The sequence below is a fragment of the Lynx rufus genome, unplaced genomic scaffold (genome assembly GCF_022079265.1).
Source record: "Lynx rufus isolate CCGP_SWC_20201006 ecotype Redwood Valley unplaced genomic scaffold, mLynRuf1.p SCAF_5, whole genome shotgun sequence".
NCBI lineage: Eukaryota > Metazoa > Chordata > Mammalia > Carnivora > Felidae > Lynx > Lynx rufus.
In genome coordinates, this window is record NW_025814867.1 from 116,561,969 (window position 1) to 116,578,813 (window position 16,845).

At 36.0% G+C, this 16,845-nt stretch overlaps 1 protein-coding gene across 1 annotated transcript in view; it reads left to right on the forward strand.

Moving 5' to 3' along the window:
- PROS1 (protein S) overlaps positions 1-16,845 on the forward strand; it is a 70,047-nt gene that overhangs the window by 9,135 nt on the left and 44,067 nt on the right. Inside the window, exons 2-3 of the mRNA XM_047099241.1 lie at positions 13,459-13,616; positions 16,357-16,381. Coding sequence (XP_046955197.1) covers positions 13,459-13,616; positions 16,357-16,381 — 183 coding nt within the window. The remainder of the gene's footprint in view (positions 1-13,458; positions 13,617-16,356; positions 16,382-16,845) is intronic.

Here is a 16,845-nt window from a genome sequence, read left to right on the forward strand (position 1 = left end):
CCCCAGTGTTTCTTCAGAAGAGGTTATTTCCACATTTAAGTTGGTTAAGAACGAAGAGAGGAGTTCCATAAGATGCAACGGAGTTGAACAGTTTACTGAAAGCTAACACACTGAGTGAGTAGTGACTCATAAGAACCTCAGCTACAAAAGAATGCAGAAGTCTTAAGAGACGTTTTATCAGGTATGTGATTGGGGTTTTGGTCACCAGTCAGTGAATCAAAAAGCGCAAGATGGAGGCACCTGGGTGGCTCAGTTGGTTAAGCATCCAACCCTTGGTTTCAGCTCAGGTCATGAGCTCGTAGTCGGTGAGTTCAAGCCCTGCATCAGGCTCTGCTCTGTGAGTGGGGAGCCTGCTTGCGATTCTCCCTCTCCCTCTTTTTCTCTGGCCTTCCCCCGCTTGTTCTTGCTCTCTCTCTCTCTCTCTCTCTCTCAAAACAGATAAATAGACTTAAAAAAAAAGGTCACGTTGGTATGTGACATTAGCAAAACTCAAGCTATTTTTAAATTGTTAAGCTTTGATTGGGGGTAAATGTTTTGTTAACACTAAAAGAAAAAACTCACCTTGGTGATGCAAAAACAGATAGTAGTCTTGACTCTTTTTTCTATTAAGTGAAGCAAATCCTTTTTACCTAAATATTCCTATTTTATTGTACATATATTTGGGAAATACATAAGTAAATAATTATAATAATATTAATTAATTAATAATATTAATAATTCATTAATTTTAGACAAGAAAATACTGTGCACACAAAAGACTGGAAGAAAATGGATAACATTTTAATAGTGAGTGTCTTTAGAGAGTAGAGGCATGATGCTTTTTTTTTTTTCTTTTCAAATTTTTATGTAAATTCTAGGTAGTTAACATACAGTGCAAAATTGGTTTCAGGAGCAGAATTCAGTGATTCATCATTTACATACAATACTCAGTGGGAGTTATGATGCTTTTTATTCCTTGTTTACCTTTTTGTTTTTAATAACTATAATAAATTGTGTTATTACTCTAGTATAGGAAGCAACCTCATATAAGAGTTTTGTTTATATTATATTGTTCTAACTATAGAAATTGAATCCTCCAGGCTTGAGGGGAAGTGAAGTAAGGATATTTATCTAAATAGATTCTGAGTGTTTCTACAGTAAGCAAAGTAATATAAACTGATTCTAGGCCATTAGTACAATTCTTCTTAGTCCTCTTGTTCATTTTTTTGGAATGGACTTTGAAAAGACACATTCAAGAAAAATGGCTTTTAAATCTTCATAAAAATGGTGAAATTATAACTTCATGTGTTTGTGTGATAGTTTCCATATTTCAAAATGGTGTCTTTACATTTTCTCATTGATTTCTACAGCTGTTCTGTGATTCACCTTCTCATCTTTAGGAAAATGTTACCTTTACTCCCCCTCTACAGAAAGTTATTACCCCCTCTTTCTTTTCCTGCTCTCATTTGAACTTCTTGAGGAAGTAGTTTATTCTAGCAGTTTCTATTTCCTTTCTTCCTTCTGGTATACCTCCCGTTGGTATTGGTGATGGGGAATTTTAATGGTGATCCTATTGTTAAACCAACTACATTTCACCTCTCATCGCAAATCATGGTAATTATTATTAATAACTTCCTTGCAACATTTGACACTACTGAAATTATCTTTTTGAAATTGACCTCCTTTTATGTCTATAAACATTATCTTCAACTTTTCTTTCTCTCCTGGGACACTTGGGTAGATCAGTCGGTTGAGCATCTGCTCTTGATCTCAGCTCAGGTCTTGATCTCAGGGTCATGAGTTCAAGCCCTGCTTTGGGATCCATGCAGGGTGTGAAGCCTGCTTAAAAAAAAATTATTCTTTCTTTCTCTATATATGTGTGTTACTAATTCTACTTCTGTTGTTTTGTTGATCTCTGTTTTTCCTTAAATATTAAAGTTTCCTTGGCTTCCACTTGACCTTCTAGCCTCATCGAACATCTTTTTCCAGCTTAAACTACCAGCTATATTCTACCAACTCCCTAACATATTTAAACCATTCAAGTAATCCATGATTAATATAATCTAATTTGGGAATACAGATATTCACTGTAATATTGCACTAAACAAAAAAATAAAATCCATCTGTAGTTTATTAGCCAGAGACCAAAGTATTGTTTTGCTTTATATTCTTTTAAGCAAACTTGTCTGCATATACACATTCTTAGAAATTAAAATACATAAATACAAGAATGGAATTGTGCTCTAATACTATTTTTTTTCTTTTATTATTATTATTTTTTTAATGTTTATTTTTGGGAGGGGGCGGGTAGGGGCAGAGAGAGAGGGAGACACAGAATCCGAAGCCGGCTCCAGGCTCTCAGCTGTCAGCACAGAGCCCAACGCAGGGCTAGAACCCACGAACCATGAGATTGTGACCTGAGCCTAAGTCAGACACTTAACTGACTGTGCTACCCAGGTACCCCTTTTTAAATTTATTTTTTATTTTATTTTATTTTTTTCTAATATTATTTTGAACTTGATGTTTTTTACCTAAATATATGATGATGCACCAAAACCCATAAAATATCTAGGAATAAACCTAACCAAAGAGGTGAGAAATCTATATACTGAAAACTGTAGAAAGCTTCGGAATGAAATTGAAGAAGACACAAAAAAGTGGAAAAACATTCCATTCCCATGGATTGAAAGAACAAATATTGTTACAATGTCAATACTACCCAAAGCAATCTACACATTCAATCCAATCCCTATAAAAATAACACCAGCATTCTTCACAGAGCTAGAACAAACAATCCTTAAATTTATATGGAACCGGGAAAGACCCTGAATAGCCAAAGCAATCCTGAAAAAGAAAACCAAAGCTGGACGTGTCACAATTCCGGACTTCAAGCTGTATTACAAAGCTGTAATCATCAAGACGGTATAGTACTGGCACGAAAACAGACCCATAGATCAATGGAATGGAATAGAGAACCCAGAAATGGACCCACAAACATACGGCCAACTAATCCTTGACAAAGAAGGAAAGAATATCCAATGGAAAAAAGTCTCTTCAGCATATGGTGTTGGGAAAACTGGACAGCGACATTCAAAAAATGAAACTGGACCACTTTCCTACCATACACAAAAATAAACTCAAAATGGATGAAAGACCTAAACATAAGACAGGAAGACATCAAAATCCTAGAGGAGAAGATAGGCAAAAACCTCTTTGACCTGGGCCACAGCAACTTCTTGATATTTCTCCAGAGGCAAGGGAAACAAAAGCAAAAGTGAACTATTGGGATCTCTTCAAGATGCAAAGCCTCTGCACAATGAAGGAAACAATGAGCAAAACTAAAAGGCAACCGATCGAATAGGAGAAGATATTTGCAAATGACATATCAGATAAAGGGTTAGTATCCAAAATCTATAAAGAACTTATCAAACTCAACACCCAGAAAACAAATAATCCATTGAAGAAATGGGCAAAAAACAAAGAAGACATCCAGATGGCCAACAGACACGTGAAGAGATGCTCAACATCACTCATCATCAATGAAATACAAATCAAAACCACAATGAGATGCGACCTCACACCTGTCAGAATGGCTAAAATGATCAACCCAGGCAACAACAGATGCTGGAGAGTATTTGCACCTTTTGCACTGCTGGCGGGAATGCAAACTGGTGCAACCATTCTGAAAAACAGTATCGAGGTTCTTCAAAAAATTAAAAAATAGAAATACCCTATGACCCAGAAATTGTACTACTAGATATTTATCCAAAGGATATAGGTATGCTGTTTTGAAAGGGCATATGCACCCCAATATTTATAGCAGCACTATCGACAATAGCCAAACTATGGAAAGAGCCCAAATGTCCATCGACTGATGAATGGATAAAGAAGATGTGGTATATATATACAATGGAATATTACTTGGCCATCAAAAAGAATGAAATTTTCTCATTTGCAGCAACGTGGATGGAACTAGTGTGTATTATGCTAAACAAAATTAGTCAGAGAAAGACAAGTATCATATGACTTCACTCATATGAGGACTTTAAGATACAAAACAGATGAACATAAGGGAAGGGAATCAAAAATAATATAAAAACAGGGAGGGGAACCAACCATAAAAGACTCTTAAATACAGAGAGCAAACTGAGGGTTGCTGGAGGGATTTGGGGTAGGGTGATGGGCTAAATGGGCAAAGGGCATTAAGGAGGACACTTGTTAGATGAGCACTGGGTGTTATGTATAAGTGATGAATCACTAAATTCTATTCCTGAAACCATTATTATACTATATGCTAACTAACTTGGATGCAAATTTTAAAAAATTAATTAATTAAAAAAATAAAATTAAGATATGATGGCTTTCATATCCATAAATTCTGTCACACTTTAAAATAGATTTATAATTTTCTTTCATATATGTTCATCATAATATATTTAACCAAAAATGGGGGCGCCTGGGTGGCGCAGTCGGTTAAGCGTCCGACTTCAGCCAGGTCACGATCTCGCGGTCCGTGAGTTCGAGCCCCGCGTCGGGCTCTGGGCTGATGGCTCAGAGCCTGGAGCCTGTTTCCGATTCTGTGTCTCCCTCTCTCTCTGCCCCTCCCCCGTTCATGCTCTGTCTCTCTCTGTCCCAAAAATAAATAAAAAAAAAACGTTGAAAAAAAAATTAAAAAAAAAATATATTTAACCAAAAATGTATCTTTGGAGATTTACATTATTTCCAGTGTTTTGCTTGTATCAATAATACTGTGATGAACATATTTGTAAGTGTTTCTTTACATTTGTCCATATTCATTTCCTCAGATTAATTTCCTAGAAATAGAATGGTTAGCTGAATGTCTAAAGGCTTTGGGTATATATTGTTAGATTTCTCCCTGGAAATTTGGTTTTAAAAGTAGATTTTAAGAGTCCCTAATTCCTCTCATCTTTACCAACATTAGACATGAACTTCTTTTTAAATTTTTGTCAGTGCAATAGGAATAAAAATGGGGGTGACTTTCTTGGGGTGGGAGAGAAAAGTAGTCCATTCTGTTTTTCAGTTTATCCATTAACTTTTTTATTTCAAAATCATATTTTAATTCTCTCCTCCCTTTTCATAGCAGCCTACTTTTGTTTTATGGATGCCAGATCCTCTCAATTTATTTTAGGATATTTAGTATACATTTTTAAGTTATCTTTTGTGTCTTTAATACCATCTTTATATGAACATTAGTATTTCTCATCAGCTCCAAAAATTTTTCTACCTGTACTTACATGATAATTTCCTCTCTCCATAGCCTCTGTTTTCTTTCTAGAACTCTTCCAGAATTGATCCTTCATGACTTTGACTCTCATGTTTTTATATCTTTAAAATTTTGCTCTATATTCCAGGAGATTTCTTTAACTTTTTCTTTCAAACCTTCTATACTGGCAATCATATTGTAAATTTCTTGAAGTATTTTTTTTCTTTGATTTTACTTTCATCCTTTTATGGATTCATTATCTTCTTAAGTCACTATGACGATATTCATTAGACTTTAAAAAAGTTTTTTTAAAGTTCTCTTCTCTGAATTGCCTGTTTTTTCTCATATTGGTTTTCTTTTTCATGCTATTGGTAGCTGTCAATTTTTTTCCTCCATATTTCTGAGGATTCTTGGTTGTCTCTTCATATTTAAGCAACAGTACTGGGTAGGCTTTAGGTGACTCCGTTGTGTGGCTTCCTGCTGGTCTTTTTTTTTTCTTCCTTTCTTTTTTTTTTTTTTTAAAGGGAGAGTTAGCAGGTAGCTCTACGTACACTCATTACATGATTCATTTATACAATTAATGTTTATTGAGCCTACTCTAAGTGTACTGCTTCATGTATTTTGTGATGTACTGGGAAACCAGTGCTGTGTCATTGCTGGACTTTCAAATTAATCTTCTGCTTCTAGTTGCCTTTCTCCCACTCTCCCACTAAATGCTGTATGACAATCTTTCTGAGCTTTTATTTCCCAAAGGCAAGAGCATTCTTACTTCTGTTATATCTCTATGGGTGTATTTTGGGTCAAGGCTTCCTCTCCCTTATTTATTAATAGGTCTTCCTCAGCTTTCCAGCTTCTGGAGAATTTGTTAAAGTTCTTATCTGCCAAAGACCCTTCCCATTGTCTCAACTGTTGTTGGTTTTTCCTTTTTAAAATTCGCCTGCAGTCATTTTAATGCTGTCTTGGATAGAGAGCAGATAAATGCTCTTTAACATCACTAACCATAAACACCACTTTCCATGTCTTTAAAGAGCATCTAGAAATAGTCACCTATCTTCTTGCCTTATATGTTAGTCTGCTTGGACCACTCTGACAAAAATATCATAGACTACATGGTTTAAACAAGAGAAAATATTTTCTCACAGTTCTGGAGGCTGGAAAATCCAAGATGAAAGTTTTGGCCACTTTAGTTTCTAGTGAGGACTCTCTTCCTGGCTTGCAGACCTTGTTTTCTCACTGTGTTCTCACGTGGCCTTTCCTCAGGACCCATATGCTTGCAGGGAGAGAGAAGGGGGGGGGGCCTGAGGGGGTGTGCAAACTTGCTAATGTTTCCTCTTATCAGGACACTAATCGTATGGTATTAGGGCCCCACCCTCATGACCTCATTTAACCTTAATTATTTCCTTAGAGGCCCCTTTTCCAAATACAGCTGCACTGGGGATTTCCACTTGAACATATGAATTCAGGGCGTAGGGGATGGGAGGTGGACATAAACATTCAGACCATAATACCAAACATTCAGTCCATAATGCTTTGTCAAGTGGAACACAATTGCTTAATTTATTATTTTTGTTATTATGGAATGAGAGAGGTAGTTTTTTTAATTTTGTGGCTAACTTTTTTAAGTGAGCCTGAGTTTCTGTATGTTAAGTGTACCTTTCCTTATTACTTGTTTTACTATCCTTCTTGTTCCCACTCCTTATCCCAATCGCTTTCTCCCTTTTTTAAAAGAAATTATGTTATTCCATTGTTATTTAGACTGTATCTTATAGCGTTTTAGAAAGTCAACAAGGGGCTAGCAAAAATGTAAAAATTGAATTCTAAGCATTTATTCAATACTATACCAATATTCCAAATAATCTCATTTTCACATCAGCACTTAAAGAAAAATATATCCTAGGAGTCAAAGAAGCATCTAGAGTCTTTCTAAGTCTTGTTTCATATCTGGGAGATATTGCAGGAAGTAGGATAGTGCAGAATTAGGCCAACTCTTTCATTGTTGCGTTTAAAAACGTCCAGGAACAGTTTGCCTGTTGCTTTTCCAAACATAAACACAGACACAGGCCAGTGAACTAATAATATTAATTGATGCTATCCTAACAAATAGGTCAAATAGAACAAAAACACAACTTTTCCTGGGCTGTAACCTCTTGGTACATGACGTCAAAATCAGATGGTGTTTTGGTGTCCTAGTGTGTAGGAGATAAAAAAGACAAGGAGAGCTGACTGCGTGAAATATCTTGTGCACGTCATAAAAGAGGCCTCCTGCTGTAGCCTCAGGAAGTATAGCCTGCAGTGTGGTAGTTGAGAGAAGAAAAGAGAGGACTATAGAAAATTCTTCTCCACACCTTGCCAAAATCTGAACTCTGAGTCCCTTCAAATGAAGTACCGTAATTTATCACTCACCAAGAGCAAACAAGTCAAATGAAAGAAATGATTAACGTAGTGTTTTGTTCTGTTTTGTTTTCTGGGTAATAAGCTGTCTTTTGGGTAGAAGTATTTGTTGTTTTGGAAGGAATAAGTGAAATGTACCACTTTCTCTGTCTATGGCTACAATCAAAGGTTTTAACCTTGGGTAAACAATAGCAGAGTGTTTGATTTGTTCTCCCCCATCCCCACCCCCTCTAGAATAGGGACTGGAAATTAAAGTCATAATTAAATCCTGGAGTAAGGAAAGGTCCATGTCACTCCAGTTGTGGCTAAACAGTTCAGGCATTGTTTCCCTCCTCATCCAGAATGGGGGTTGATGATCGCATTTTTTTTTAATGCCATCAATGGCTTTTCAACTTCTAAATGAAAGCCGACCTTCATCTCTTCTAATCCAGATGTTTCCAGGACTCAGCTTTATATGTACAACAGGTAACTCACAGATTATTTCCTCTTTTTGTTTCCCAGATTTAAATTCTTATCCAGATCTATTCCTTATACTCTTTTAAAGTATTTCTTACTAGCCTATTTATTGCTTAGTCGTCTTGAAGAATGGATAATTCACCTTTAGAGAATACTTTTTTCTAACACGTTTCTAACCTTTAACATAAAAATATGAGAAGAATCAGTTGCTCACCGACATAGTCCTCAATGTAAACAAAAGTAAGAACTTTAGAGAAAAGTAAGTGTAATAGCTGTCTTCAAAAAATTGACTTAAAAAAAGATTGAAGTGTACCATGCATACAGACATAGCATATCTTCCTGAAAGCTAGGCCAAGCTTCTCTGAAAATTGGTAATAAGTATACAGTCTGGCAAATGCCTAATTAAAAATCTATCTTTGTGGGGGGTGCCTGGGTGGCTCAGTCAGTTGAGCGTCCGACTCTTGGTCTCAGCTCAGGTCGTGATTTCATGGTCATGAGTTTGAGCCTTACATTGGGCTTTGTGCTGGGTATGAAGCCTGCCTTAAAAAAAAAAATCTATCTTTTGGTTTTTCATAGTCCCTGCAACCTTCATATTTTAAAATATCCTTCCTCAATTAGAAATATTCTGTGGGAGAAATCTTTATGGAAAAAAATGAAACATTTTACATTTGATTATCATGTGATTATTTTAAATACAATTGGTAATATCTGGGCATATGTTTTCCCATCATTATTAACTAACAGTTTTTCTATATTACATGCAGTTCTATGTTTCTCAGGCTTTGACTAATGAAAACATGCCATTTCAACAGTTGGCACATATGAGGCACAGTTATATCTCAGAGTATTGTCTAGTTGTTCTATTTGTACATTGAAAGCAATTTTCCCCTGCTTCATCCCAGACTGAAGCAGAAACAAGGATTCAAACACTCTGCCAACCCAAATTCTACCAGAGATTCTCAGACACATTTTCTAGGGTAGTTTTTCATTCTTGGGATGCCAGATAAGTAGATCCTGGGGAAAAGAGACAGAAAGCAGAACTAAAACAGGATGAGCTTTTGGAAGGAGGGATGTGAGAACCAGCTTTGCGAAGGACAAGAGAACAGAATGGAGAAGATTCAGAGGATGGACTTTCCTAAAGCATGAACCTTCTTCATCTCCCTTGTCTGAAACCTCACTCACATCTGACTGATCAGTTTTGGGCAAATTGCGGATCTGTGGTCCTCACCCCGTGAACAGATGGTAGCAAGTTTGAAAACTTAAGTGGGAAAAGGGCCTGAGGAAAGTACTTCCCTGTGACTGTGGTGGAACTGAATTGAACACTGGGAAATTCTCCTGTGAGCAGAGGCAATGCTAATACTTATTATTAATAATGCTTAATTATTAATAAGGATAATGCTTATCCTTATTACAGGTGCTTTGATGAAGTACCAATAACAATAAATTACTTTTTTGGAGATAAGACAATCAAATTTTGTGCTCAAAAAACAAAGATTTGCCCCCACAGAAAGAGGAACATTTGAAGGCTGTTAAGCAATGTCAAGAAAGAATTCCAGTTAATGTTTGAACAATGGTTATGTTATTGACGTAGTTGTTGAACCTGCTATGGACACTGTTTGAAGAAGGGAGGACTCAGATAAGTTAAAAATGTGAATAGTTCCATCATTCTTCTAACTTGAAAGACTCTTAACTGAACCTAATAACCTGAAATTTTGAATCTGAATGTAACACATTTCAAGCAGCAAAGTTGAGTTTTAACAAAGGCTTACTTGAAATACTTCCTGACCCAAAGAAGTGAAACAAATGACTAGCCACAGTGTAGTAATGCAAAAGGAGAACATGTTTTGGAGGCAGGCTTGGCTCTGTGATCAGCTGTGTGAACTTGGTGAGATGAACTCAGCTTCCCTGAGTTGTAGTTTGTTCATGTATAAAATGGGACAATTACTGTCTACTTAGAACAGTTGTGATTAGTATTGAAGGAAATCATTTAAAAACAGCATACATATGCTTATATACCATGACTATTCTGATAAATAATGGAACTTTTTAATAATGGAGCAGGCCAGCAGGGTGGATGCTTTTAGGTGGATAGACGGAGGCATCTGGTTAAAGCACTTCTAACGCACATATTTTTCTCATCCTACAGTTCTGTAGTTTTTAATTCGGATCTGTAATGTCATGTTTATATTTTTTTGAGAAGGAATAGTAGACTTCTTTGAAAGCACACTTGTTAAATGGATGGGTTTATTTTCTAAAGGGCAGTAAATGTCTTATTGAACATATCAAACTTGTCCATGCCACAGTCACATAATTTCTTTTTTTTTTTTTTTAGATCAAGTACATTGTGGTCATTTAGTGGCAGAATATACAGAGGAAAGAGCACTTTATTAGAAGGATGGGTATATTTGAATCCCTGTCCCATTAGACCACATCCTAACTCTATGACTTTGGGCTAAATCATGAAGCCTCTCTCAGCTTAAGTTTAAGTAACTCAAGGAAAGTGGGGATGATAATTCTACACTCTAGTTTATTTCATTATTTATGTGAGGATCAAAATGAAATAATATACACATTGAAAATTATTAAGTACCATGACAATTTAAAGCATTATTGCTTTGAACCTAGATGAAATAAAACATAAACATTCAAATCTAGACAAAATTAGTTATTTATTGTTAGCTTCATTATCCTTTAGGACGGAGGTGTTAATAATTTTCCTTTTTAGTATTCCTCTAATCAATGGAGGAAATGAACCCTCTGTCTGTTTTTTTGAGAAGCAGCAAATGGTAATGGATAGTCACAGGTCTGGACATTGGCATCTAAGTCCTAATTTTGCTATTATAACTTAGGGTAACTATCTTGCATGCTCTTTATGTGAGTTTCATCATCTCTGAAATAATGGAGGCTTTTTTGTTTCCTTCTACTTCTATAAACTTACATAAGCATTCCTTTAAATGTCTACCTTAGTTCTCTCTGGACACTTGAAAGCTTTCCCTTTCACAAATGTGAATATAGTCTGTGTTATCAACCCTGTTCTATGTCCTGTAGCAGGGTCCCTTGCAGGGGACCAGATATTCTTAGATACCAATATTAAGATCTAAAGTCCAAAACTTAACATTCCATAAGGAAGAAATACCAAAGAGTGATGTTTATGGTTAGTTTCCTAAGTGCATTTGACCTTGATTTTTTGGTTACTTAATCACTGTATTTATCTTTCAAAGAATGATGCTCTTGCTTTCCCCAGAAAAACTTACATATTTGCTTTGAAGTTCAAAAGGGACATGTTTTTGCTATATTTATTATAAAGTAGCGTCCTTAAGACTATTTCAAATAAATGAAATAATTGGCCATGTCAGACTCTTTCATTGTGGATAGGACTACCATTTATCAGTCAGTAGCACACTTGAGAGGTAATGTGCTCACAGAAACCCATCTGTTAGACACATAGTCAGCCTTGATTTAATCTTGATCTTAATGAACACTGATAAAAATGGTAAAACATAGAGCTAAAAATGTAACCCAGACACTTTATTTATTTAATCATCACATTTAAACATCTGTTTTGGCAAGTAGGAGAAATAGTAACATTACTTCCTTCCCTCTTGAAAGATTTTTGATTAATTAGTTCTTTTGCTTTTTTTCTTCCTTCTATTGTCATCTGTTGTGTGTGCCTTATTTACCAGGTAATAAGATAAATAAGAGAAAAACAAAATTATCTATTTATATTACTTGCTTATCTTAATGAAAGAACCATTTGTGGTTAAAATCAAGATTAAAAAATTATTTGTAGATTTTATTTTTGGTTTAAAAAATTTGTAATATAAAACAATGTTCTGTTTACATACTAAAGCAATGACACCAAAGCTTCATACTGTCTTTTTTTTTTTTCAAATATAATTGCAATCAGTAGTTTGTCTTCTCAAACTCTTTTCTATGAATTTGTCCACGTGATACTTACATATCTACAAGTATGGCTGATATATATATCAGGTTATGCTATAGGTGTGGCATTCCACAATTTTCATTTTTAATTTTTTTAATGTTTATTTTTGAGAGAGAGAGCAAGCTGGGGAGGAACAGAGAGAGGGAGACACAGAATCTGAGGCAGGGCACGGGGCTCCAACTCACAAACTGGGAGATCATGACCTGAGCTGAACTTATAACCAACTGAGCCACCTAGGCATCCCAGACAATTTTCATTAAAAATTTTTTTTTAATATTTATTTTTGAGGGGCGCCTGGGTGGCTCAGTCGGTTAAGCGGCTGACTTTGGCTCAGGTCATGATCTCGCGTCCGTGAGATCGAGCCCTGCGTCGGGCTCCGTGCTGACAGCTCAGAGCCTGGAGCCTGTTTCGGATTCTGTGTCTCCCTCTCTCTGACCCTCCCCCATTCATGCTCTGTCTCTCTCTGTCTCAAAAATAAATAAACGTTAAAAAAAATATTTATTTTTGAGAGAGAGAGAGTCAGAAAATGAGCAGGGGAGGGGCAGAGAGAGAGGGAGACACAGAATCCGAAGCAGGCTCCAGGCTCTGAGCTGTCAGCACAGAGCCCAGCGCAGGGCTCGAACTCACAAATGGTGAGTTCATGACCTGAGCCGAAGTCGGACACTTAACTGACTGAGCCACCGAATGAGCACACATTCTCATTATTCATTGTCTTAATGCTGTTGTTATTTAGTTTGCAAAAGTTGTCTATACATTCTATAACGTGTGATTTTTTTTCCATTCTATATCATGAAATATTTTCCTCTAGTCTGTCGCTTGATGTTGAGCTTTGTTTTGTTACTTTTGTTGTTGTTTTTCAGTTGTTTAAAATTTGTTATGTAGTCGATATTACCAAATTTTTTTCTCTTTGCCTTCTGTATTTTGTGCTTTGTACAAGGTCTTCCTTGTTTCAAAGATTCCTATTTTCCTTTGTATGAATAAATCAAGTGTTTTAGCCCATCAGGTATCTTTCAAATAGCTGATTAGACCGTACTCCTGCATTTCTCTATCTTTACAGAGATCATGTGGTTTTCCATTAAAATTGAGAAGTTTTGTTACTCCAGCTTTAAAGATGTGTGGTTGTAACTTTTGATATAGACATTTCAGCATGATGCTTTTTCCAGTATGGTCATAATAAAATGAACATTAAATATTGTCTGGTATGTTTGACCTTGTGTGTGAACTTGAATGATTTGTGTGGATCATTCTACAAGTGCTATAGTTTGCACACCAAACCCGCTCTTTGAATTGTTAACCAAAGTGCTTATGTACCTGCATTTTTTCTTCTCAGTTCACCTATACTGAGTTTAAATGTTATGCAATTCACAATCAGACAATGATTTTAATTCTCACTGTTCAATAAAATATTTTAAGTGGAGAAATGAAAGACTTACTCTCCCCCCCCCCAACTTGTTTTTTCCTTCAGTTTTGTCAAAGCAGCGTGCTTCACAAGTCCTGATTAGGAAACGCCGTGCAAATTCTATGTTTGAAGAAACCAAAAAGGGTAATCTGGAACGAGAATGTATTGAAGAACTGTGCAATAAGGAAGAAGCCAGGGAGATCTTTGAAAATAACCCGGAAACGGTAAGAATTCATGAAAGCTAATAAGTTAGCATACTAGCCATACAGTGAAAGACTGAACATTTCCAGCTTGAATCCGCGTTCCCTTGTGTTCCTTTACAAAGTTAATTGTGTATATCGCCTTCCACGTGTAACCACTGAAGCATTTCAGTAGGGAGTACCTTCAAAGGAAAGTGGGCTTTGTTAGGGAGACACTGCTGCCATAGCCATGTGCTCTGCCCAAACTATGATTTCCTTATACTTCAGAGCCAGCAGTGGTTTTGACCTCATGGTTTATAAATACTTTCTCCCAACCAGAATTTGGTGGTATTGGGTAGATGGGGAAGAAGGTGTCTCAAGTGGTGTGTGTGTGTGTGTGTGTGTGTGTGACTGCATTATCACTATACTTCATTAAATCTCTCCATTGGCATTTTTTACCAGGCTTTAGAAAACAAGGCCCTCTGATCCAGAGTTTGGTACATAATTGGTACCCAGTGAATACTTACCGAAGAATTCATGACTGTATTATATTCCCTGAGTAGAATCTTTAACAAAGATCCTTGGGATGTTTCCTGAGTCCACCTAATATGATCAGTAATTCCTGGGGTTAGAATATATATATATTTAGTGTCTACATTTTTCCAAGTTAGTCTAGAAGAATTTAATCATAAAGACCACTAAATATCATACAGAAATATGGAGCCCTCGACCTGATCTGTAGTCCCCCGGTTTCCCTGGGGGAGGGTGTTTGCTAATATGCCTGTGGAAAACAGGATTATAAACAGTGCCTCTAAAAGTTAGGATGAGGATGACCGTGAGAATTCAAATCTGATACCTCTCAGGGTTACCTCAGATGCTTTTCCTGAGATGAACTATGTAACCAACATGAAATGAGGGAGAAGACATATACAAAGTACTTCCTTCAGCTTGGCAGTGGCTTCTGGGACCGTGACACTGGATGAGAGAGGATGAACAGGAACATTTGTCTATATTAGAGAACTTGTCCAAGACAGTAACAGCTTGTGTTCTCCACAGTTCCTCTTTAATCCTTTTACCTCGACATATTCTAATAGGTTCAAAGACATTTTTTTCCCCAAGATATCCAAGGAATCGTTTGTAATATTCTCCAGGATTAAGTCAACACGTTTCTCTCTCAGTTTTGTTGCTTTGTGTGGGTAAGCAATTGACAAGGCAACAAAATTTTATTTCACACAATATAGCAGACCAGTACTCTTGTTGTGTGGGGTGTAAAATATTATATTGTTTATTATAGAAATTTAAATACCATAGTATGTATTTATATACTATATACTATACTGTAATATACTATACTATAATATATATATATACACACACACACATATATGTGGTATATATAGCATACCTCCCTAGACTTCAACAGTTATTAGCAATCAGCCATTCTTGTTTTGCCTGTTCTCTACCCCACCCAGTCTAATTTTTGTTTTGTTTTGCTGGATTACTTAAGGCAAGCCTGCATCCCTGAGATATCATATTATTACATTGCCCATAAATACTTGAGTACATATGTCTAATACCATAGATATGTTCTGGTAGCTTAGCCTCTGAATAGCAAATGGAGAGTGAGGTAGAAGACCATAGTGGAGAAGATGGAAAGTAGTGGAGAAGGGAACCTCATTTATGTGCTTCCTCTCCTCCACTTTCTGACATTGGCCTCATATATGAAAGCGAAAGATGACAGAGAGAGTAATGAAGAAAAGGGAGAAAGGAAAAAACATTTGTGACTGCTTCTCATTTTCTATCCCACCCCAGCCTCTCCCTGTCCATGCTGTAATAGTCCGCACTCCCAGTATCCACCTTATTGCTCATCTCTTCACTGCCACTAATATCTTCCTTTCCCCTCACATCATCTCTCTTTGAACCCATTCGTCGTTGCTTGTCCTCTTGGCTTTTGTTCTGTAGAGGAAAACACCACTGTTGGAATCACTTGGTGGGAGATCCCATCCTTATAAACTAGTAGGTAAGTGTTGTGTAGGTTTATATGTGAGAGGAGGCAAGAGTGAAGACTTTGACTCTATACTGGACCAGGTATGTTCCTTACTAGAGTATGTTTTTCTGTTGAAGCACTGGTTTTTTGTGTTACTAATGTTACATATTAGATATATTGTGGCTTAAGATGGCTTTGGGGAACCAGCCTAGAAATGTTACCTGCAGAAATCATTTTTAACATTTTTCTCCATTTGGTAAAGTACATTCCTTAGCCCAAATTACCGATTTACAGACAAGCTTTTGGTACGTAACCAATTTGTAAGTAAGGGATTACATGTACAGAAGATGCTAAAAGATAATGTTCACTTTAATTAATTTCAAATTATGGCACTGTTATTCAGCATTAAATCTGGTGTGTGTCATCAGCATGACATGAAATGTGTCACCTGGGTATCTGATCATTATGGAAAAATTAAAGGAGTTACAAATAGAGGGCATATGTTATATTTAACATCTTCATTAGAGCCTGTTTTCAGATTAGAGGCTTTTGTGACATGATTTTATTGATCAATATTGAGTTAAGCTAAGCATCTTATTGACTTAATGTTATTAGTTACCTACTCTTGCTATATTTTACTATAGCAAAAATGTAGTTATATGTAATATATTTGGAAAATTATAGTTATATGTAATATATTTGCACCATTAATACAAAACACATGATAAAATTGAGTTTTAACTGTATAGTGAAATTTAGGCTTGCTAAGATATATTTTTCTCTTTTCTTTCTTTCTAGGATTATTTTTATCCAAAATACTTAGGTAAGTTCAAAGAATCTTAATCATATAATCTTAGAAATGGAAAGGAAGTTAGATTTGATCAAGTCCAATCTTCCATCCATATATTCCATCCAATATAATTTAATTTGCCTTGGGAGTAATATCTCATTTTATATTCAGTTTTGCTGTCCTTTTATTTAAAGACATGTAGAAAAATTTGAAATGGTTCTTTAATTACCATGTGGCATTTTGACTTTTAGCCTTTTTCATTCTCATATCTTTCTTATAAAGGTCTATGAGCTGTTGATAAATTATATTTATATATCAGGACATTCTTTATAAGCATGTGAATTTTCATGGATTACCTTTTAAAAATTTTTATTTAATGTTTATTTATTTTGAGAGAGAGAGAGACAGAGCGTGAGCAGGGGAGGGGGAGAGAGAGAGGGAGACACAGAATCCGAAGCAAGCTCCAGGCTCCAAGCTGTCAGCACAGAGCCCAACGT